The 25538-nt window shown below is 38.4% G+C and overlaps 1 protein-coding gene across 5 annotated transcripts in view; it reads right to left on the reverse strand.

The window, feature by feature from the left end:
* Positions 1–418: 418 nt before the first annotated feature.
* LOC104612214 (Peptidase family C54 protein) overlaps positions 419–25538 on the reverse strand; it is a 41693-nt gene continuing 16573 nt past the window's right edge. For 2 of the 5 annotated variants that reach the window (XM_010279559.3, XM_010279563.3), the window contains exons 2-9: positions 18613–19146; positions 18386–18468; positions 18158–18208; positions 17619–18004; positions 10523–10661; positions 1103–1158; positions 931–1001; positions 419–837 (exon numbers count right to left, since the gene is read on the reverse strand). In XM_010279559.3, the coding sequence (XP_010277861.1) occupies positions 614–837; positions 931–1001; positions 1103–1158; positions 10523–10661; positions 17619–18004; positions 18158–18208; positions 18386–18468; positions 18613–19075 (1473 nt within the window). In that variant the 5' untranslated portion in view covers positions 19076–19146 and the 3' untranslated portion in view covers positions 419–613. Of the gene's footprint in view, positions 838–930; positions 1002–1102; positions 1159–10522; positions 10662–17618; positions 18005–18157; positions 18209–18385; positions 18469–18612; positions 19147–23716; positions 23787–25538 lie in introns of all 5 variants that reach the window. The other 3 variants (XM_019200232.2, XM_088889973.1, XM_010279562.3) reach the window with 2 other exon arrangements.

Genomic DNA, 25538 nt, shown 5'->3' on the forward strand with positions numbered 1-25538 from the left:
GTCGGAATGGAGTATGCAGAGATGACAGACAACATTACTGATTACTTCCGGCATGCTGCCGACTGACTTGAACATGAAGAAGCAGTTTGGTTCAGGCCACCCATCTGCCGGCTATACCAGCTGCCAGCTGGTGGTAAACACAATTCGTTGGTACATTTGGTGTTTATTATCAAATCATCCTCTGCTTTGCTTGCTTTGGCAATTGTGTACATGTCTACCAAGACACCAAGATTACATCACTTTGTCTCATTCTTGCTAACCTTTGCCTTGTGAGCACGCATGACACAACTTAATATGTCCTGGCAATGGGACCAAATTCATCTACCAAAACTTGAGTTTGCTTATCCTAACTATGGTGCTCAAATATACTTTATTCGCAAGTAAAATTAACAGAGAGAACTACAACTGAACCAGAAGATAAGCAGCAAAAGAATAATGATGCCTTTCAGCTAAGGCAATAACATCAATATCAATAAATTATGGAGTAATACTTTATACATGTACACTTCCCAAGCAGACCCACAAGGAAATATGATGAGATACAAGTTGGAGAGACAAACCATGGGACTGGCTCCCGGATGTTCCTTGACCAATATCCACACCTTGGCTTTGATCAAAGGAGTTGCCAGTCATCATCATGTGATTGGGCCTCTGAATCACTAGGAGGGTTTCCGAGTACAATGGCATCATCCCCTTGGATTTCACCTCTATTGACCATCACATCCTCATGGTTAATGGGTTTTGTTGGACTATGGGATTGCGCAACCGTGAATAAGGGAGCACCATTTGATTCATCTGCAAGTTTTGAAGCTCGAACACAGAAATCATTAAAATCATCTGCAAATTTGTCAAAGATGACAAGTCAAGAACAGCTTATTTGACTATCAGGGGGGAAAACCATTGAATTTGACAAAATGCAGAAGGTCAAACCTTTGTTTTGACAAAAAAATCCAATTGCCAAGGATGGATCAATCATGTCAAGGGGAAGATGCCTTATGACACTGAGGCCAACCATAATAAGAAGATGAGAAACAAAAAAAAAAAAGGAAAAAGAACCAAATGGGTAAAGTTTTACAATTTCTTCCCACTTTAGCAAGTTTACCTGCAATGGTAGGAGGAAGTATCAGCTTCTAGATCATTCCCCCTGATATCAACCACCTAGTAACCGCGAAGTTTCAGAAAAGGAGATCAGTCATAAATAACATGATGGCTCAGATTACAATATAAGCAAACCCTCCCTTTAGCAGATATCTATTAGCAATAGCAGCAGTACTGCTACTGCACAATTGTAAACCACAATTGAAAATGAGAGAGGAAACAACAGAAAATCATAAAGCACCACAGTAGTCGGAATTTTTTCTTCAAACTGTACTATTATGCTCTTAAGAAGATTTCTACATAGAAATTACTAGATATCCTTAAGTGGTTTAAGGTGCTAACTAATCTGTTCATAAAATGAAGGAGAGAAAACCAAAATGACTTTTTGCTCAGCTTTTTGCTCAAGACCACAGAAGTTTTTAGTTAGAATTCTACCCTTTGGAATTAAGGCAGTTCTAACTTCCAAGTTCACAAATATTCAAGAAGAGAAGAATGTAGCAAGAACTCAAGAAATCATCAACAATCTATCTAGACTAATCAGGAACTAATCAACAAATATTGAAGATCAAATGACTGCAACAAATAAGAGATCAACTGCAGAGACAGAGAAGAAAACTTGCAAGAGAGATCTTAAAAACAGACACATACAAACAGTAAAAAAACAACAAAAATCTAACAAACTCCCATCCTCGAGTTCAAAGTCCAGTTCAAAAATTTTTCATCAATTGATCCAAGTAATTTACCCTTAAAGGCATGCTTACAAGGATATCTAACTAATCTGACTTCAAAGACATGCTTACAACGAGAAGTAGTTGACTAGTCCTTAGAAAAGGACTCGTCATCCTACTACAACTTCAAGATGGATCCAAAAATAATAATAATTTAAGTTATATACATCATATCAGTAAAGGAGCAATAACTTCCTCAAAACATATTGGGCTCATAATATCTTGGTTTAAAAGTGATACAAGAGTCTTGGAGCTGGCACATGTTGAGGATGCATATTAATGAAGTTGCAAGAGACTAGGGTCAAGGTGATCGTTTAACAAGGGGCAATAAAATAGATCTTTACTGGCATCGTGTGGTAAAAAAGGTATCTTTACCTTTTTTTTTCCTTTCTTTTGGAGGGGGTTAAGAAATTAGAAGAGAACAGTATTAAAAAGAGGAACTAGCCAACCCATAACATTCGAAGCATGAGGAAGTTATTGATGCAATCAGACAAAGCTCCATACTTCAAGACACAAGCTTTTTGAAACTTGCATATATTATGGCAAATGCTATATAACTGTTCATCTCAGAAGGGTTGTTCTGCCTTTTATCCAACTCCATGGAGTACGAAAAAAAGAAAAACAAAAACAAAAACTCCATGGAGTATGAATCTCTTCTGATAAATCCAATTATTTTTGATAATTAAAGAGTGACGCATCTTCAACAAGGAAGAACGACAGTCATTTTCACACTGTCTCAATCAAAGGAACATATGGAGTTGCTGTTAAGGGACAAAAATAAACTGATAATGGGCTACCATTGCAGACAAAGCAGAGGAAATTACCAAATATCAAAAGAAGTCATATTCTACCTGCTAAACTATGAGAAGTGAAAGAGGAACTGTGGTAAAAAAGGGACTGATGGTATATTGGCAAGGCTAAGGGTCTAACCAGTTTTAAGTCAGTAGAGAAATCAGAAGGTGCAGAATAAGAATATCCCAGTGTGCACAATGAGGTCTGTTGAGCAAGAGCAAGTGAAGAGAGGAAAGGAGAAGAGAGAAGAGAGGTGAGTCGTGTGACTGAAAGCCCTCTAGAACTTAGGGGGCGAAAGAATGATTTTATTATTTATACTAGTATAGTCGAACAAAATAAACAGAGGAGAAATTCCAACAGTACCCTTATAGTACTAAACCTGAATACATAAACTGTCAACACTCCCCCTCAAGTTGGAGCATAGATATCAATCATGCCCAACTTGTCACAAAGATCATGATGTCTGGAAAGGTTTAAACCCTTTGTAAAAATGTCTGCAAGCTGATTCTCAGAAGTGACATAGGGGGTACATACTTTGCCTGTGATAACTCTCTCTGATAAAATGCTTGTCAACTTCGATGTGCTTTGTTCTATCATGTAGCACCGGATTGGCAGCAATGCTTATAGCTGCTTTGTTATCACAAAATAGAGTTATAGGTTTGGTCACTGGGAAACCCAACTCCCCCAACAAATTCTTTATCCACATGCCTTCAGCGACCCCATGGGCCATAGCACGATATTCAGCTTCAGCACTGGATCTAGCCACCACATTTTGCTTTTTACTCCTCCATGTAACAAGATTCCCTCCTATAAAGGTGCAGTAGCCACTGGTAGACTTTCTGTCACTTTGGGATCCAGCCCAATCTGCATCTGTATAAACTTCAACTTTCAAATGTCCGTGCTTTTGAAATAACAAACCAGTACCCGGATACTTCTTTAGATATGAGAGGATTCTCTCTACTGCTTCAAGATGAGAAGACCTAGGAGCATGCATGAACTGACTGAGGACACCAACAACATATGCAATGTCTGGGCGAGTCATAGAAAGGTATAACAATCTCCCTACAAGCCTCTGAAACTGTTTCACATCCTTGAGAGATTCACCATAGTTGTCACCTAATTTATGGTTGGGGTCAATGGGAGAGTCAACTGGCTTCACCCCCATCTTCCTAGTGTCCTGAAGTAAATCTAGGACATATTTCCTTTGAGAAATGAAGATACCCTTCTTTGATCGGGCGACTTCAATTCCAAGGAAGTACCTGGCAGGTCCTAAATCCTTCACTTCAAACTGAGTGGCAAGGAAAAGTTTCAATTTCTAAATTCCATCCTCCCAATCACCAGTAACAATTATGTCATCCACATATACAATTAGAGCAGCAATTTTACCTTCTCCTTTTTTTACAAACAGTGTGTGATCTGATTGACATTGCATGTATCCTTTCTGTTGAACTGCCACATGTGCCACATTGTTTCAGCCCGTATAAGGACTTCTTCAACTTGCACACTTTCTGTTCATTGCCATGGGCTAGAAAACCAGGAGGTTGAATCATATACACTTCCTCTTCAAGGTCACCATTCAAGAATGCATTCTTGATGTCCAGCTGGTGTAAAACCCAATCCAGATTAGCCGCAAGAGAGAAAAGGACTCTAATGGAATTCATCTTGGCAACGGGGGCAAAAGTTTCTGCATAATCAACTCCATACACTTGAGTAAATCCCTTTGCCACTAAGCGAGCTTTATACCTTTCCACTGTTCCATCAGCCTTATGCTTGACTGTGAACACCCATTTACATCCAACTGGAACCTTTCCCTTAGGAAGATCAACAAGTTCCCATGTGCCATTTTTTTGAAGGGCATTAATTTCTTCCCTCATGGCATTTGTCCATTCAGGAACTGAAAGAGCTTCTGCCACATTCTTAGGGATAGGGACACTGTCAATAGAGGTAAGGAAAGCACAGAATGAGGGTGAAATGTTCTCATAGGAGACAAAGTTGGAAATTGGATGTTTAGTGGTGCACAATCTAACACCCTTCCTGTGAGCAATAGGACGGTCAAGATCATTAGCAGTAGAGGAATCATTTTCAATAGATTCAAGAACATCATTGGGAGCCAAAATACCTGAGTGAGTATGATCCTCCCCCGAGGAGTCTGGTGGCACTGGAGGTACAACTTCCGGATTCTCTACAGCTCTTGAATTTGGTTGGCTTTTGCGACGACGAGAAAAAACACGAAAAGGTGGAGGGTCAGGGAGAGAGGGAAGTTGAACCAGTTTCTCCTCATGCCTACACTCCCCCTGAGGAGAAACAGGATAGAAAGGCTCATCTTCGAAAAAGAAACATCCATGGAGACATAGAATTTACGAGAAACAGGATCAAAACAACGGTATCCCTTTTGAGTAGAGGAATAACCAAAAAATATGCAAGGGATAGCACGAGAATCCAATTTCCCATGGGTGGGAAACAGATTTTGGACAAAACACCGGCACCCAAAGACGCGAAGAGGAATAGAAAGAAGGGGAGCCTTAGGAAAGAGAAGTTGATGTGGGGCTCTGTACTCTAACCGACGAGAGGGCATACGGTTTATAAGGTAAGTGGAACAAAGAACAACTTCAAGCCAAAACCGTTTGGGAACATTCATATGAAGTAGTAAACCCCGAGCCACTTCAAGGAGATGTCGGTTCTTCCGTTCGGCCACACCATTTTGTTGTGGTGTGCGGGCACAAGAGCTACAGTGAAGGAAACCATGCGAAGCAAAAAATTCCGTGAGGTCACTATGAAAAAATTCTTTTGCATTGTCTGATTGAAAAATTTGGATTTCAGTTTGATATTGAGTGAAGACCATCCGCTAGAAATCTTGAATGATTTTTGGTACTTCTTCCCTGGTTCGCATCGAGTATACCCAAGTATATCTAGAATAATCATCAATGAGGGTAATGAAATACTTGTAGCCACTCTCAGATGGTAAAGTAACAGGGCCCCACACATCAGAATGAACAATGTGAAATGGAGATTCAAATTTACTATTTCTTTGAAGAAAATGAGTTATACAATGCTTAATCAACTGACACGTTTGACAAGAAAAATTAGAAACAGACATTGACTTAAACAGTTCTGGGAATACAACTTTCAAAGACTCAAAAGACAAATGACCAAGACGGCAATGCCATAAATAGACTTTTTTCTTACAGGACTGACTCATAGACTCTGTAACATGAAGACCAGCCTTATTCTCCAGCATGTAAAGTCCATCAGCCATACGACCCCTACCAATCGTCCTCCCCGAGGCCAGATCCTGAATCACACAATGAGAAGGGAAAAAAGTCACTGAGCAATTCAAGGAATTAGTAACACTACTAACAGAGAACAAATTAATGGAAAAATTAGGAACATGAACAACATCAAAAAGGATAAGGCCAAGAGGAAGAGAGAGAGTTCATTGACCAGCTATGGAAGAGTATGATCCATCGGCTAGTCTCACCTTGCCTCTTCCAGAAAGAGGGTGATAGGTTTGAAAGTAAGAGGACGTACCAGTCATATGTTTTGATGCTCCAGAATCAATGATCCATGGAGAGTCAGGGGTGTGAGAAGCAACATGGAAAGCAGTGGCAGGGTTACCTGACGTGGATGCAAATGAGGTTGAGAGAGGAACATCCATCTGACGAATTGCTCTACCATAGAGCTCTAAATGGTCACAGAAGGAATTCATAATGTCCTCCCTCGGGTCAGGTCCAGTGAGATGTGTCTGAGTCACAGTAGAAATGGGGGGCTGATTCTCCCGAGTAGCCATGTTGGCCATGTGATGTTTCTTTGTACCTTGATGTCCGGATCTCTTATTCACCTCTGAACCTTGCTTCTTAGTCAGATCTTGAGCCCATTTTGGTTTCCCATGAAGATCCCAACAGGTATCTTTGGTGTGTCAGGGTTTCTAACAATGAGTGCACCACAAATTTTCCTTATCTTCTGTTTTTTTCTGGAGATCTCCTTTCTGGGAAGAAGATCCCACACCAGTAGATACACCCCCTTTTGCAACCAACACAACAGCATCCCCACCAGGGTTGTTCATCAAATTTCTCCTGCTTTCTTCAGACTATACAAGAGCATAGACTTCCTGAACAGATGGGAGATCCTTAGAGCTGAGAATCTGAACCCTGATAGATTCATACATAGGATTCAGACCATGTAAGAATGCAAACACCCTTTGCTGGGAGACAAGCTGTTTGTACTTCTTAGCATCCTCATCACACTTCCAATCCACACTCTGGTAGTGATCCAACTCCTTCCAGACAGATGTTAAGTCAGAGTAATAGACCGATAAACACCTCCCCCCCTGTCTACAAGTAGAAGATGCTACCTGCAGTTGATAAAGTTTGGCATAGTGTCGCAATTCTGAATATGTAGACTTTGCTTGTTCCCAGATTTCATTCGCAGTTTCAGCCCACATGAAATTCTTCCTGATTTGAGGTTGCATGGAAACCAAGAGCCAGGACATAACAATACTATTCTCCTGATTCCATCTATCATATTCAGCACTCCCGGAGGATGGTTCTTTTATCCTCCCATTAATATAGCCTATCTTCCCCCTTGCAGTAATGTATAATTTGATCCCTTTCGACCACTCCAGGTAATTTAAACCATCAAGAGGGACAACAGCCATAGGAAAGGATAGGTCACCCCCACCCATTCCATTCAACATTGAGGAAACTCCAGATGTAGCTGAATCTTCACTGCCCATGATACCTGAATAAAAAAAAATGAAACAGCAACCAAAAAGGTACAGCCGTACAAGGCTATTTCAGAGATAGGTCCTTCTGACCACCGGTTTCACTGAGAGCAAAAAAAGAGCACTACTGTTGCAGTACAAGAACAGGTCCTTCTGACCTACAGTTTCACTGAGAACAAACAACAAACTGAACACTGTTGTTGTAGTACAAGAGCAAGTCCTTCTGACCTACAGTTTCACTGAGAATAAACAACAAACTGAACACTGCTGTTGCAGTACTGAAACAGGTCCTTCTGACCTACGGTTTAACGGAAACAAGTCTGCACACCGCTGTTGCAGTAGAAGAACAGGTCTGAATGACCTAATTAGTAGGCCTGATAGCTAACCAGTCAAGGAGATCAATAGGGTAGCTGAACAGTCAATCAATAAGATTAATATTGAGCAGACAATCAATCGGCTAAACAGACCATCAACAGTCCACAATACCAACAAAAAAAAGGTTTGAATACAGTTACTGTGTTGAGGAATACAGTCACTTAACAGTAGGGCAACCGAACAATTCATCAAACAGTAGGCAGTCGAACAGACAACAGTAGGGTAGCCAAACAGACAAGGATGATAGTACCTCTTTTAGTTTCAGATGATAGTCTCCCTTATGGTAAACTAGAACTCCTTGACTGTAAACCAGAACTCCTTTTGCGAATCCTCAAACAATAAGCAGCCGAACAGAAGATGAGCAATACTTCTTTTAGTTTCAGATGATAGCCTTTCTGAAGACAAAACACCCTCTACAAACTGCAAACAATAGTCTCTCTATAGTCGAGCAGACAGAAGGAGCAATTTCTGGACTGGAAGACGAAAAGACTCTGTAACTTCTAGGTCGAACTGACTTCACTAGATTAGGAGTTCGATTGGAGACAGCACTGGATGCAACAGTAGTTAGCTTGACATCACCCTTCAGGCCTGGACGACTTGCTCTGATACCATGTTGACCAAGAGCAAGTGAAGAGAGGAGAGGAGAGGAGAAGAGAGGTGAGTCGTGCGACTGAAAGCCCTCTAGAACTTAGGGGGCGAAAGAATGATTTTATTATTTATACTAGTACAGTCGAACAATATAAACATAGGAGAAATTCCAACAGTACCCTTATGGTACTAAACCTGAATACATGAACAACTGTCAACAAGGTCCTAGAAGATCAAACTAAAGGAATCTTAAGGTAGTGAAGCACAGCATGGAAGGTTCTCTGAAAAGAAAGGATTTATTTCACTTGGGGGCAAACACTCAATGATAATTATCTTGTTTTTGGTCCCCCCCACCCAAAAGGCTCCTTTTCTTGTGCCTCCTTTTTGAAAGCCCTCTGTTCTTCCTCCCCTCAGTCGGTTTTTCCGGTAAAGGAGCTTTGGGCCCAAAAAAAAATTATCTTGTGTTGTTGGGAAGTGTTTTATGGGGAAAATCAATACTCTAGACTGCCTACAAAAGAAGAAGCCTTTTATGTGCTTGTCCCCTAGCTGGTGTATTCTTTGCAAAGCTAATGGTGAGGATTGCTTCCACTTACTAATTTCCTGCTCCTTTGCTGTTGCTATTTGGGATTGGATTTTTGCCTTATTGGGTTGCAGGTGGAATTTACCCACTGATGTAAGTCTGCTTTTCAACCCATCGGCCTTTGTATGGCCCACAAAAAGAGGGAGGATTATGTGGAAATGTATAAGAGCAGCTGCACTTTGGACAATTTGGGAGGAAAGAAATGCAAGAATTTTTCAAAAAAATGAATGAAGTCTCCCGGATATCAAAGAGTGCATCTTACAAGGGCAATGCATTGGTTGAGAACTTCAGAAATCTTTCCATTTGTTCTCCTTTGATGACTTTAGAAGGAACTGGCTAGAGGTGGCTAATAGCTCCCTCAAGAAAGAAAGGACTTCTATAGTATGGACTCCGCCACCGGAAGGTTGTGTAAAACTGAATTTTGATGGAAGCAGTCAAGGCGATCCTGGCCCCTCAGGTATAGGAGGGGTTTAGAGAGATAAGGACGGTAATATCTTAGCCTTGTACTCGAGCCCAAAGGGAATAGGAGACTCAAATAGGGCTGAGTTGTTGGCAGCTTTACAAGGTATTCAGATTGCTAATCAACTTGGTGTTGAAAACCTTCAAATTGGAGGAGACTCCAAGATTGTTGTAGGCTGGTTAACATATCCGAGCTCAATCATTTGGTGCTACAAGAACCCGTGCCTCTCAGTGGGATGCTTATAACAGTTCTCATATTTTCCTAATAAAATTCCTCTTCAATTATTAAAAAAAAAAAACACTCACAATAATTAGTAGTCCAAATTTAAAAAACCAAATCAAATGAAAAGGTAGGGGGAGTGCTATGAGATTTAGGTTGCATATGGTTGCATTAAAAACAAGGAAAATCAATGGTTTCCCGGGAAAATGATACTCAATAGGAAAACAAATCACTTTCCTATTTGGCTTTAATTTGGAAAGCAAACCTCAATGGATGAGACAGATATAGGTGTCACAAGATTTGAAAAGAGAGGCATGATCCACTTTCAGAAATTCTCCATGTTCCTCCTTTTACATGAAGTCAAACACCTGAAGGTACAAAAGGGAGGCTGCCTGCCACAATGACAACAGATTCATGGGATGCTACAGGGAAGGAGACCCTCACTGTCAAACCCAAGCATGCTACATGGGGTTAGTTTTCCTTTTTTATATAAAACAAGGTTGATATACTGTTGGTTCAGGAATAAAAGAAAAAATCTGTTGTTGGCTTGGGTTAAGTAAATGAACCATTTGGTTGAAGGCGTTCAAATCTAGCTGTGAGAGCGTATAATTTGGTTGCTGAAACAAAATGTTCCCTTGGCAATATCTGTTCATTGTCAGCCTAACAAACTCCAGTCATGAAAATAAACCTATTTCCTAGCACATTTAGATAAAAATTTAGAAGCTTTCAATTGCTAATAGCTTGTAAAAAGTGTAAAAAATGGTGGGCACAGAGCTCATCTGAACTGAGGAAGCCAGAAGTGGCCAAAATGCAACAAGCCGGTTAAATGCAGTTTTCAAGTTTCAACACCTTCATGCAAATCAAGCACTGTGTTTTTATAAAGAGATTGTGATTTACCATATCAAATTCAGACACGTTTAAATAACCAGATAGAAAAGTGATCACATAAGATAACACTATACCGCTTGAACATCATGTGGATCAAGATAGAACGCTTTGTCATCTTGCATGCCAACAATGTAAGTTGAAACCCCAGATTTCCCGCCTAAGATGCCAAGACTTTGAGGAAAAGTGAATGTCGCCCACAACAATGGAATGTATCTGATTTAAAAATCCAAGTGAATGAATGTTAATGCACAAATTAAATGAGTTATAATCATCACATTCCATTCTTACCCCCCCAAAAAAAAGGCATCATAACCCATAAAAACGTGTGGAATAGATCAGAGAGAACTTCAGGAATCTGGATAAAGCACTTGGTATTCAAATAAAAAAGGATTTACAAACCTTGTTTATTTAGGAGCTTAGAATAATAGGTTTAAGTCAACACTGAACAGTGCATGGGGTTCCTACGTTTTGGACTACCGACTACCTGTACCTGATGCAGTAAATGGATTTATGGTCACATTGCTAAAACCTCCTTGATCTTTTGCTGAACAAAAATGAACATTATTGGTTCTCATAAGTTGGATAATGAAAATCTTTTAAAGAAGCTCGAGAGGCAATGTGGAAAGCAATTTAGGCCATGTTTGGCCTGCTGCCATGAGTATCATTCTTTCAATTCTACTCATTCTGGGCAAAAATGGGCAAGAATGAATTGCATAAGAGTGTTTGGGCCGTTTGGCTACAAAATTCTTGCCATAGGCCTCATTCATTTTAAAATGAAAAATGAGTCCATGGCACAAAAATTGAGGTAACTTGCAGAACTAAAAACAATAGTGCTCCATGTTGCCCATCTTCATTCTTCAAAGTTCTATGCCAGCGGTCATAAACCGTTGGTCTAGGTCTCAAAAATCACCAACATAGACTTTTACCAGAGGATGGCCAACGATCAACTATCTATCAGCTGTTATCGTGAAAACTTATGCCAGCGAGCATTGACCGCCGACCATCAGCCGATAAAAATCTATACCGACAGTTTATACCGCCGGCAAAGAGCTTCTTTGAAAAATGGAAATGAGCAATATGAGGCACGATTATATGATGTTTTATTATATTTTATGACCTTCTTTAATATATTATCTTTATTGAGTAATACTATTGTCAATTTGATGAAATTGTTGGACATTTTTTGTACTTCGTGTTATTAATTTTATTTTTAATTTTACAATTTTTAAATTCTATCTTTATTTGAAAGTAGCAAGCTATTTTCTTCATCTACACAATTGCCTACTCAATTATGAAAACTAATTTCCTATTAATTAGTTTTAAATAGGTGCTAATTTCTTCCTTTAAACTTTCTTTTACATTTTCTCTATGCAAATAAATGCAAAAGCTTTTCTAGTTTGTTATTTTTTTTCTTTTTATATTTTGTATTATTAATGTGGGGCCCACATGGTTGATTTGTGTTTTGTTAGTATGAGTCTTGCTTGTTTCCACCATTTATCTGGCTAATGAGTATTATATGTATACCTATATTATTATTTTGATTGATGAAAAATGAACGAAAATTAAATTTGTAACCAAACACTCAAAATTTATTTTCATTCTTGCCACAAATAGAATCATTTTTTGGGAAAAAAGTGTTTGGTTCATAGCAACATTTTCATTCTGCCCATTTCTACCCATTTTTGTCCATTCTAGAATTTTATTATTGGAAAGAATGAGTAAGAATGAGAGCTGAACCAAGCATGGCCTATTCGCCTTCCCATTCCATCCAATACCACTCTTCACATCCCATTTCATTATAGCTAACCAAAACCTTGAACAGAATTGTGAAGAGAGCTGAAAATGGGAAAGGTGAGGGACCAAATCTCTGATTTTTTTTTTTGATAATTAGCTGATATGAAGTGTATTCATCACCATGAGAAAAGCCCTGGCTGTTCAGAATTAACAGCAGGAACAATACACTTCCAGCCTTGAGCTGTCCATACAACAACACAAAAACAGAAAACATTACATTACAGATCAATCCAACGTCCTGGAATACCCCATATGCAACCTTCCCTGGCTACCCCTGCTCTAGCTAAAGTATCTACCACTGTGTTGACCAATCTAGGAGTCCACCTGAACAAGCAGTTCAGGCTTCTTCCAAGAAATTTGGCTTCCTGAACCATAGATTTGAACCTCCAAGGTGTTTCCTCCTCACTGTTAAGCCATGAATAGCTAATAGGCAAATGCAATCTCACTCCATCACCACATCTCTTCAATGCTGTTTTTTTGGGTTACTTTCATTAAAGATAATTAAACACAATTACAACTATCAGCCACCCAATTATAGGGTGTTGACCCCATTGGAATACTCTTGAGTTACAGCATTGCCCAAAACAGGTTTTCTCTAGTAGTCCCTTGCTTTGCCAACATATCAGCTAGCCCATTAGCTGACCTTCTAACCCACTTAAAGGAGGCTCCTATCTCCCTTGCTAGCCAATTTATTTCCCTCACGAACTGTCTATACACCCAGACTCCCATACTTTGTGATTGCATCCAACCAATTACTAGCTTAGAATCTCCTACCTCAATTAGATGAAAATCCCATCTGCTTAGCCAACCTTAAACCTTGAGTACAGCCAACACTTCAGCTCTTAGTGAATTCCCTATTCCTACTGGCCGAGAAAATAAAGCAATTAGTCTGCCCTCTTCAATGCTGTTGTGCTATCAAATTGAGGCCTTGAGTAATAGCCACCATTTCTGCTCTCAGAGAATTACCAACACCTACAGCCACTGAAAAGTATAGCAAAATGTTTTCCTCCTTCATCCCTTATCACCCCTCCCACACCTGAATCGCCTGGGTTGTCTAAACAGCAACCATCAAAGTTGAACTTGTACATTCCAGCTTCTGGAGGTAGCCAATTTATGGCCACCAGAAGTTTCCAATTCAATACATTAGCCACAATATGCCACCCTCTTAATAGGTCATCCATTTTGACTCCTTGAAACTCCTTATACACCAATACCAAGTGCAATTTTTATCAGCTCAATTAATGCTTTCACCTCAAGTTATTTAGTTTCAAATAACCCTGCATTTCTTTCCTCCAATATGCTCTATAGAGTAGTTGCAGTCCTCTCCTTGTGTTATGCCATAACAACTTCATTCTTTTAGTGTGGCATCTCAAGAAATCTTGTGAGAAGAGATCATGAATCCATGATGTTTTTTGGTGCATTCCATTGTCTCCAAAATCTCTGGATTTTATGTTGTCCTCTAAGCACAAATCCTGTAAACCAAACCACAAGCAAAATTGGTTCTAAGGTTTAACCTTCTATTTTTTCGAATGTAAAGCCTAAATAAAAATTTCGAGGGACCAACCCACTATATTTAGTTGAAAGGAGCATTACTTTGCAAAGTCATTATCCCATTTGGGCCTTCCCCTAGGTGTAGGTTGTTAAAACATAGGTCCTCAGCCATTCAGGACTAAATAATGGAGAAGTTTAAAAATAAACTTGCTGGCTAAAGAACTCTAATCCCTAGTTCCTTATTGATGTACTGGTTTACTTTCTTTTCTCCCTCTTTATTCCAGAATCTGTGAGATGAGAGTGATGCAATGACCCTCTGGTAAGCGGACTTACAAGTTGAGAACAAAGTTCATTGGAGACCACACTCCATAAGCTTTAGATCGGGACTTGTAGCGTGCTCTCACCATGTTTGCCAGTAAGAAAAAGTTTAATTGAAGCCTTCCCATTGTATTATCTCCAGCAGGTGGCACTTTGGTCTTGTAGCCAAAGATTAATTTAAGTGGGCCCATTGCAACTTTTATTTATAATGTATACCACCCACATTAAATGGCATCCACCCTCTATAGTCCATTCTCCACACCACATATGAAGTTCTGTTAGCAGAAACCAAAGGAACCTCTATTTCTCTTCTTTGTATAGAAAATAGATTATTATTTAATGTTTATTATTATTTAAATAACAAAAAGAAAAGTTATGGCATTTATAATTGCTTTTAAACATAATATTGCAACCCTTTATATATGTAGGCATACATGATTATATGCTCTGAAGATGCTCTTGCTCTCTAAAAATTTTAAATCTTGACACTTTAGTGCTCTCACTGTACTTTGATCACTTATGCCACAGAGCTTAATAAAGTTGAGGTGATTGCTTTAGATGGCCACAACAAGAAGCACTAACATGTTGTTCAAGTAGTCTTATAGCCTAAGGCTTACAAGCCAGAGAAGCCAGATTTGAAACAGTTGTTCATGATGAGCAATGCTCTGCTAGGTAAATTTGTACAAGATTTGAAATGGAATCAAAACTCTTTGAAGATTATTGTATTCATAGAAAGTATGGGGTCAGGATACCTACAATGAATGCAAAAGCTAAGTTTTGGGATTAAGTGTGTAGATCTAGCCATCTAGGAATGCTTTGGCGATATTCCAAGGATAGGTGGATTAACTCTAGGGATGTTTAGGAGAAAATGTTTCATATTGAACTATTTCATGAACTAAAGTTCCAGAAACTATAAGAGACAAACAAGAAGAGAAAAACAAGGGGGAAATTTGGATAACTAAAGAGGAATAAGGAAGAAACGTCAGGTGGGAATGAAGATAAGCCCCTTCCGTTTCTTCACTATCACATTCAATACAAACTCCTCTGTAAAAAGGAGGGTTATGCTTCTATCTTCTGACCCTCTTACTCTTTTTTTTTTCTTTTTTCTTTCTTGTTTCTCTACATAGAAAATTAATCTGACATAGGGGCACAGCCTTGTTCATGAAACTTGACTAATTATGGTTCCCTACACAATGTTAATCTACAAAATTAAACTATATCTTGATCCTGTGTAGGGGAAGGAAGAAACCATCTACAACCTTGTTTATAAAACTCAGTTGATTATGGTTCCATATACCATGTTAAATTTCTATAGATTTTGACTCTATGTTGGGAGAAAAGCCATCTATAACCTTGTTAATGAAACTTGACTGATTATGGTCCCTACATGTCTGCTATACATAAAGCTGGTATTTATCAATTTATTCTTCTTGTTTTCTCTCAAACTAAAGGGAGAATATACACCAGAATTTTCAGTAGAAAATTTCAGCTAAAATCTATATTGTCCACCTTGTTCATTTGCACTTCCAAGTCAGAACCAGAAGGTTGTCTTTGCCCCCAGCAGTTTAATCAAGGGAATATCTATAAGACAACCTAAATGGGGAATACCCAAATAATAAACGGAAAAGTACGGACAGGCCTAATGCAGATTTCTGATTTCCACTGCAGAGCTATAAACATTCAAAATGTCAACAACCCACACTCTATGCACCAACGAATGCCCGTGAATTGGCACCAATTCCGAGCTGGCACCTACCCCAACAGTACTTTAGGCCTACAAATTCTGACCCTGGGCTGAATTGTCTTTCTCCCAATAATAAAAACCTAGTTACTAGTTTAATTTGGTGAATTATGCTATGTGAGAAAGCTACCTAAATTTTTTTCACTAACACATATTGATGAAAATCCAAATAACCGGTGACAATCACCGGTTATCTCACTTATCAAAATGATTAATGAATAAATAATATAGCAATGAAATGAATGATTTAAATGACATGAACAAGCTAACCTTAAGTTGCCAAGAATAATAAAATACAAAGCTAAAATATATGAAGATATAAATTTCTAATGGCAATAATTGATAACAATATTGGCCATCCTTAAGTATTAACATAATTAACAAACAAAGAGTGTGGTAAATCAAATTGAATGAATTATTTAAACGTCGCGAATAAAATGGCATTCAGCATCCAAGAAAAACAAAATACATAGCTTGTTATTAAACCCCTTATTTGGAGGTAGGTGGTCTATGCCTTCTGATTTAAGCTTGTTATTCAACCCATCTGTCTTTGTTTGGCACACTAGAAGAGGTAAGGTCATGTGGAAATGTGTCAGGGCAGCCACTCTGTGGACTCTTTGGGAGGAAAGGAATGCAAGAATTTTCTTAGAGAAGGAAAGAGGGTTAGATGAAATGAAGGATTGTATCCTAACAAGAGCAATCCATTGGCTGAAAATTATGGATATCTTTGATGACTTGTGGAGGAATTGACTAGTAATAGCTAACACTTCAACAAAGAAGGATAGAATTCTGTCAGAATGGGTTCCGCCTTTGGAAGGTGTCATCAAGCTGAACTATGATGGAAGCAGCCAAGGCAACCCCGGGCCTTCAGGTATAGGGGGTATCCTGAGAAATAAGGACAGCAACATAATTACCCTATTCTCAAGACCGGTGGAAGTGGGGGATTCCACAAGGGCAGAAATCCTTGCTGCAGTACAAGGAATTCAGATCGCCAACCAGCTTGGGGTAGAGAATCTCCTAGTTGAAGGGGACTCTCAGGTGGTAACAAGGTGGCTCCTAAACTTGGATACCACCATTTGGGGCTACAAAGATCTCATCAAAAAAGTAAAGTGGTTAACCAGCAATATGAGAGTTGAGGTAAAATGGGTTAGTAGGTCTGCTAATTCTTTGGCTGATGCTTTAGCCAAACAGGGGGTTTCTAGGGAAGATCTTTTTTGTGCTTCTTTGTAAGTTGTTATTTATTTGGAAATCTGTACTTAACTAGCCCGGAGAGGTTGCAACTCGTGCCTTTCCTTGGGGACTTTGTACTATTGTCTATTTGCTGATTAATAAAATTATTTCAATTATCAAAAAAAAAAAAAAACAAAATACATAGCTAAAAGAAATGCAGCTATAAACTTCTATGACATTGATTTAATGTCTTATATTAAATTGCAAAAATCCAGCCTCAAATAGAATCTGAGAAGTTTATCATCCAGTTGTAAAAACCATGTTAAATGTGTGAATTTGTAATCAATCCTAAAGACAGAATATTTTCAATCAAATTTTATTAGCAGTCCAGAAAGTAGTAGTAACAAATGTTCTATAAAAAATCTTCAAATGAAGCCAGTAAATAGATATGCTACATGTTAACAACAAGATACCCAACCCATGGAAGAACCAACCCAGAAAAGATTACCAAGCAAGAAAGTTACACTAATCTCAGGCCTCATCTGTAACTTACAAAAACCACTCCTAAAAATGGGTACCTTTTTTGTTTGGTAACAAAGCAAGCAAGGTTAATTAATAACCATAAAAAAAGATACTTGGTCAAGACAGCTAAAAACCTGGGATTGACTTTTTCCAGTCCAAGAACCAATGGAACCAATAGAAGAATAGGTGCCCAATCAACTTGACCCTTAGAAAACTCGGAACAAAGTCTAGCAACATCTTCCACACAGACAACTGGAGCTCCACCTCGCTCTCCATCTTCATCACCAGAAACTATATAAACAGCCATGGATAGTGACTGGTTCTCTATTTCAAGGTTTGTCTGCTCTCTCTTAGAACGAACAAGGGTTTCCCATGAACGACACATGGCATATGGTCCTATCCATGAACCTGCAGCAAGTCCATAAGCTTTTCCAGCTTGAAGAAGATTGTGTATGGAGAAAGCTGATGCCTCAGAGTCACCAAAAAGGTGCAAGATTTCAATGTACTCCGGATCAAAAGGCTGCATAAACAAAAAGGAATCATCATGAGCATCCCTGTAGAGCAAATTAAAAGAGATTTATCACTCTCTCGCTCTTTCTCTCTCTCAAAGTTAAACTAAATCCTACTTTTCAATATACTTATATGGTATCGAAGTATTTGAGATTCATCTTACTGGCTGCAAGGGTTTTCTCCAAGATCTTCCCAAACAATGAACAAGCAATGCCTGCAGGCAAAGATATAGTAATTTCATGACTAATACCAAGTAAACAGAATTTTTTTTGTGTTTTTTTTTTAAGATAAAACAGAAAGATTCAATGAAAAGAATGGCTGAACTTCCTGAATTATATGAATAAATCCTGCTTAATCAATAAATAATTCAAATGTACAAAAGAACCTGTACCTGGGCAACAAGCATCTGACTGCTTCTAAGCATGCACCCCCAGTTGACATCACTGGTGAACTTTGAATCAATAACATCAAATCCTGCAGAAAGACTCCAAATTACTTTATCCCTTTTCCTTTTTTGTCATAATAATGTACTAAAGTCACCTTCATTCCCTTTATCTAGGCAAGTAATGAAAGCAGTGAATCAAATATAGACAAATGAAGACTAAACAAAAAACTGACCTTTACGATATGTCATCCATATTCTTGATGAGAAATCCTCTGTAAATGCAACCAATCCATTGCCATTAACTAAATTGCCAGAAGAGTCTTCTTCTGAAACTTTATAACATACACCTAGAAGCCATATTTCACTAGTTGAGCTAGAAACACCAGTCTTGCTTGGTCCTAATATACGCTCTTGAAGTCTCCTCATTGAGCCAACAGTCAAAACTTTCTTCAAAGCTGTTGTCCACCCATAGGTTTTACTGTTAAATGTCTTCTTTACAGAAATAGATGATTCACTGTATGTTTCAAAGAGTGATGATGGAGATGTAAATAAGCTCGACCATAAAGAACCCTTTGAGGATGTAGTGTCGCTAATTTTTTGGTCTGAACTAGTAGAAACCAGATCTCTATTTTGAAGAACAGTTGAACTTCCTGCAGGAAATTTTGAAGCCACAGTCTTCTCAGGTAAGCCCTTCATCAGCTAATCATAGGTCAACATACCATAACAGAATCGGTTCGTAGAAGCAAGCCAAAGTGTGAATATTTTATCTGCAGTTCAGATGTACAGAAAAATGAAATGGAACTCATTCCAGCCACAATCTAGACACCTAATGGTGGAGTAGAAAATCAAGGAGAAACATTTGACAACTGTTTATTTCTTATTAAGAAATAAAAAGAAACGGTTCTTTGTAGGCCACCTAATTTGTAATATTTCTGAGGAGGCAATATGGAAATCAGGAAAAAGTTAAGCATTTTTTTATTGATGACAAAATTAATAAAAAGAAGAAAAGGAAAAGGAAAAGGAAACAAAACCATTGCACCAAGATGGTGACCAAGAAAACTTAAATACAACCAGACACACCTATCTTGTTGGTTTTTATTCTCTTTTTTTAGATAGAGTTCTTGGATGAAATTTAGTAAGATGAAAGGTAATGAAGATCTATGGGGGCCTGCCTAAATATTAAACCATTCTGAGATGGTGTGGCACAAAAGGACAAAAATGATTGAAACAAGGAAATTTCCATTTTTATGTAAATTAAAGAACGTACCTAGATGATGTAGGATGAAGGAGAAAAGTCCTATTGGGGTGAATATGATGGAAAGAAGAGGAAGAATTAAGGATCTGAGTTAGGAAAGAGAGACTCGGATCCAAATAGAGAAGAGAAAGAGAAGAACAGGTGTCACTTTAGAAGAAAAAGAGAGAAAAAAGAAAAAAAAGATAACACTATTTACCCTTAGGCAACTTCAAGAAAACTTCATTCCATTCATTTCAATTACAATGACTCTACTTATAGACCAAACATAAGGATTCAGATCTCTCTTTAAGGCCATTACCCAATGTTGGTCTCATCTATCTGGGGTCATAGGAGGGGTGGACTGGATATAGTTCAAACCTTGGCATTTTTTTGCATGATTCAAATCTCTCTTTACAGACTCCAATTTCAACTAGAAAATTGACCCAAAAGAAATCCCAACTACTAGCTAAGGTAACCCAATGGGAAACCCATAGGGACACTCAAGTAAGGACTCCAACCCTTAAAATAACTTCAATAATTCATTACTAATCTTACTAGTAACTTCTTTGAGGGCAGAAATAAAGGCCTTACTCCAAGGCCCAAGACTGGCAAAACAATGGGGAATGCAACAGAGAAGTAAAAGGAGATTCCAAGCTGGTAATAGGTTGGATGCAAACAAGAAGTTTGGGAACATGGTCCTTCAGACAACCACTAAGAAAAATTATGAGCTTAGCAAAAGAGATGGGGTGCAGTTTAGATGGGCAAGAAGGTAAGCAAATGGAATGGCTGACACTTTAGCTAAGCAAGGAGTTAATAGGGAAGCTTTGTTTTGGGCTTGTTTGTAAGACTGGCAAAACAATGGGGAATGCAACAGAGAAGTGAAAGGAGATTCCATGCTGGTAATAGGTTGGATGCAAACAAGAAGTTCGGGAACATGGTCCTTCAGACAACCGCTAAGAGAAATTATGAGCTTAGCAAGAGAGATGGGGTGCAGTTTAGATGGGCAAGAAGGTCAGCAAATGGAATGGCTGACACTTTAGCTAAGCAAGGAGTCAATAGGGAAGCTTTGTTTTGGGCTTGTTTGTAAGACTGGCAAAAAATGGGGGATGCAACAGAGAAGTGAAAGGAGATTCCAAGCTGGTAATAAGTTGGATGCAAACAAGAAGTTCAGGAACATGGTCCTTCAGACAACCGCTAAGAGAAATTATGAGCTTAGCAAAAGAGATGGGGTGCAGTTTAGATGGGCAAGAAGGTCAGCAAATGGAATGGTTGACACTTTAGCTAAGCAAGGAGTCAATAGGGAAGCTTTGTTTTGGGCTTGTTTTTAAGACTGATAATGTCTATGGATTCTCCAGCCATCATTTGGGTGGTGACAATTGTACTCTTTATTTAATTTCATCGATGAAAGTTACCATTTCCTATCAAAAAATAAAATAAAATAAAATAGAAAGACCTAAATTCCATTACCAACCAACACCTAATCAGTAAATGACCATAATTCCCACAAAATATGTTAAATTTACAAAAACTTAGTCTTGTTGCATGCATAACTCAATTACCTATATAATGGCACCAAAACAATGCAAAAAGGACAAGTTTTGACCCCCAAAAATATGATGAAAGAAAAAAAATGGTGTAACTGCAGTTTCAACTTCTCAAATTTTCAAAAACTCTATAACTAGAATCTATAAACTAAACTGACCCTTTAAAATGACTAACCCTATTTTGGGGGGGACCAGAAATGTCAGTTGGGCTTGGTGCCCTTCTTGGGGTGCCTCAAGGGGTTTGGTAATGATGTGGAGAAATCATAGAGTGGAAGGAATTGAGGAGTTAACGGGTAAATTTACATTATCTGTCAAGTTTAGGTCTCTTGAAGATGGATTTGAGTGGGTTCTAACAAATACTTGTAGACCAAATGGGTATAGGTTAAGAAACGAGTTTTGGGAAGAATTGAGTGATATAAGAGGATTAGAGAGGGGGGGTCTGTGGTGCCTAGGAGGGGATTTCAATGTTATCAGATTTACCAAGGAAAAAGAAGCAGGCCTCTGACAGTGCATACCTTCAACTGGATCTGGTTGCAGAGCATCTGACGTAACTTCACCCAGCTTGCCATTAAGAAGCTCCCTCGTAGTCAATTGGACCAGTTCTGAACCGATTATTAATCGGTTCTATAATATAGACCCAGAACCAAACCAATTGCTAATTGGAATAATTGGATCAATCTTTTCTAATAAGGGTTGAATTCTGTATTTCAGGTTAATTTATCTCTAATGAAAGTTATCGTTTCTGATTAAAAAAAAAAATTGGAATAATTGGATCTGACCCAATTATACTTGACATCTATAATTACCCATGGTAATAACAACTTAGAACTTCATTTTTGATAATATGTTGATAAAAGAAGTGTTTTTAACCAAAATGATTGTATATACTGTTTATGACATTTACCCTTTAGACACAATATAACAAATATTACAAGAAAACTAGGAGACTTTTTATATATTATTAATGATATATCAGCTCAGGTCTTAATTGGTTTAGAACAGCAAGAACCAGTCCCGACCCAATTATTAATTGGGGCACAAACCACAGAAGAGCCTCCAAGGACTCCCCCTATTTTTTTTATTCTTTGGTTTTCAATTTCATTTTTAAATAATATATAAATATATTATTTAAAAAAACAGGTCCCTGTAAACAGGTGTATCAGGACCCCAAAGATACAATACAATACACCTGATACAGGACATATCGTATTGAAATTTTGATCCTTGATTGAACCCTCAAAGATTTCAAAACCTGAACCAATAAGCAAGAGAAGAACTTAAAATTTTGTCTAATCAATACATTTTCTTCTTCCACCTTTTCTTTTCTTCTTTTCCTATAACAAAAGTAGGGGTTCAGCCCCTATATTTTTTTAATTTTCTTTCCTTTGTTCTTTTTCTTCTCATAAAATGTTGATTTTCTAGACTTAAACATGAAATTTATAGTTCTCTTATGAAAATTATGGATAATTATTAAGGAAAGATGGTTATGGAACCTAGGGAACTACCCTAGGATATATGGTTTTACATAAAAATAAAATAAAATCCATCGCCTAGGCGCCACAACTAGGCAACAAGGCGCCCCCCTATCGCCTAGCCTCACCTTGGTGCCTTGAAAACTATGATTATTAATGATATATCGACCCAGGTCTTAATTGATTTAGAATAGCAAGAACCAGTCCCAACCCAATTATTAATTGGGACACAAACCACAGAACCAAAACCAACATAATTGGTTTGGTTGGTTCAAATAAATGTGTCAACACACTTGGCTGAAGTAGAGGTATACGAGTAGAACGATGAAGAGGAACAGAAGTATGAAGAGTGTCTGAAGTAGAGGTATCACTAACAGGAGCAGTGGTAAGATGATGATCTGAACCGGGAGGAAGGAGAGTCGCAAGTGCAGGGGCTGGAGCACGTAACCACTTGCGAGAGAAGACGAGAAGGTCCTTCTCAGCAAAAGGAGGTGGAGTTTCCTGTGAATCAAAGTTTGGCAAAATAGAAATAGACGGTGCAGACAGTCTAGCAATTCCAACAAAAAAGGAAATGTGCTCAAGGAAAACAACACTACGTGATATACGAATGCAACGAATAGAGGGATCATAACAAAGAAATCCTTTGTGGTTAGGACTGTAACCCACAAAGGCACACATGACAGACTGTGCAAACAATTTAGAGCGTTCACGAGAGGGAAGATGAACAAAGCACACATCCAAAAACATGAAGCATAGATAAATCTGGAGAATGACCCAACAACTTCTGAAAGGGAGACATATTACCAAGATAGAGGAAGGAATATAGTTGATCAAAAACATAGTTGTACTAGCTGCCTCTACCCAAAAAGAAGGTGGAGTATGAAAACTCCTGCAATAATGTCCTCACAACACTAAGGATATGTCCATTCTTGCACTCGACCACACCATTCTGCTGAGGAGTATCTAGACAACTTTGTTGCACTTGTATTCCATGATTCTTCAAATAGAATAAAAAATCCCCATCAGTGTATTCTCCCCCTGAATCCAAACAGAGAATATGCACTTGTAATTGAAACCAAACCCGTACCATAGCATGAAGCAGCTTAAATGTTGGGAACACCTCAAACTTGTGGCGAAGAAAGTATATCCATGTGTACCTGGTACAATAATCAATGAACGACACAAAATATTTGTATCCAAGCCGAAAAGTGACAAATGCAGTCCAGACATTACTATGTATAAAGCTCGAACGGAGAGGTTGCATGCTCAGATATGTGAGGAAATGGTAAGGTACGACTCTTACTTTAAGCAACAAGAAACATAAGATGTATCAAAGGTGTGCAAGGAAGGAACTCTATTCTTAATAAGGCCTGAATCAAACAAAAATTTTAATTTTTCAGCATGTAAATGACCCAAATGTTTATGCCATAAGTCCCAAACATTATATTTATGACTTAGAAAGGAACTAGAAATGGAGGAATTAAAATAAACTGATGGTGTTGTTGTTTGAGACTTCTCAAACTCCAATGCAAACAAACGGCCCAACATGCGCCCCTTCCCCTTCCCTTTCACCTTCCTAGTGTTCCGGTCCTAAATCAAACATCCATCCTGAGAGAATATGAGAATGATACCTTCATCAACTAAATGGCCAATAAAAATCAAATTTGTAGTGAGATTAGGAACAAGAAGGGTCTTGGTAAGAGGGAAAGATGCAGTGGGTGAAAGCTTAAGAGACAGATCACTACTACCAATGATGTTTAACTTTTCACCATTGGCAATAACAATATGTTTGTGATGGGTTTCAATAAGGTTACTTGGTTGGTTAGGGTAGGCTCCTGTCACATGGTTGGTAGCTCCAGAGTCGATGATCCAAATATGAGAAGGAGAAGCACAATAACCAGAAAACTCACCAGGTAAGACAATAGCAGAAAGAGCAAAAAAAAATAGCAGATGTTACCAATTGTTGAATGTTTTCCTCAACCATAGATGCCAAAGAATCACCTTTAACAAAAGAATCACCACTAGTAGTAGATTTCTTACTCCCATATGCTACAGAAAAAGTGTCAATTCCATAGGTTGGTCCTTCCAGTTTTATAGGAATAATATCGTCTCTATCAGGCTCCACTTCAGCAAGAAAATAGCAGTCTAGGCACAAAGATATCAGAGACAACCAAATTCAGCAATCAAGAACTCGAGATGACAGTCCAAAAAAAAGGCAAGATTTAAGACTGTCGAGTCTAACCTTTCAAATATGAATTTGAAGTCGGAATCAAATAAATGGGAAGCAAGAAAACCGTAGGACGATACCATATCTAGGGTTTTAGGTTGATCGAGTCAACTGATTGAAAGAAAACTGTGATTTACCAACACATCAGGCATCTTTTTCAAGAACAATGAGGTATCTTGTGTTGATCGAAACAATCCTTAGAAATCTCCAAACCAGAAACTAAGTGTAGGGTTAAGAAGAGCTTGAGAGAACCCTTTAATCTAGAGAGAAAAACTAAAATCACAGGCTCATGTAGAAGGCCCGAAGTCCAAAAAAAGTTGCAGTCTAAAAAAGGAAACTAAACGGTGTTGCCGCCCCAAGAAAAAGATCAGAACTCCTTCGAAAACTTCACCAAATCAAATGTTGTTTGAAGGTAGAATAGAGGAGGTCTAGGCGACACCGGATCTAAAGTCCAAAGCTGTTGCCGTCCAAAAATGGAAACTGTACAGTGTTGCTGCCCCAAGAAGAAGACCAAAACTCCTTCAAAAACTTCACCAAATCAGATGGTGTTTGTATGGAGAATAGATCAGGTCTAGGCAACACCAGATCTGAAGTTTGGCCTCAAACCAATGTCTCCCAAGAGAGATCTAATGAAATCTCTCCTGCTGGTTGCACAAAGAAGATTGAACAGAAAAGGGTTGAT

The sequence above is a fragment of the Nelumbo nucifera genome, chromosome 1, assembly GCF_055504915.1.
Source record: "Nelumbo nucifera cultivar China Antique chromosome 1, China Antique-T2T, whole genome shotgun sequence".
NCBI classification, from domain to species: domain Eukaryota; kingdom Viridiplantae; phylum Streptophyta; class Magnoliopsida; order Proteales; family Nelumbonaceae; genus Nelumbo; species Nelumbo nucifera.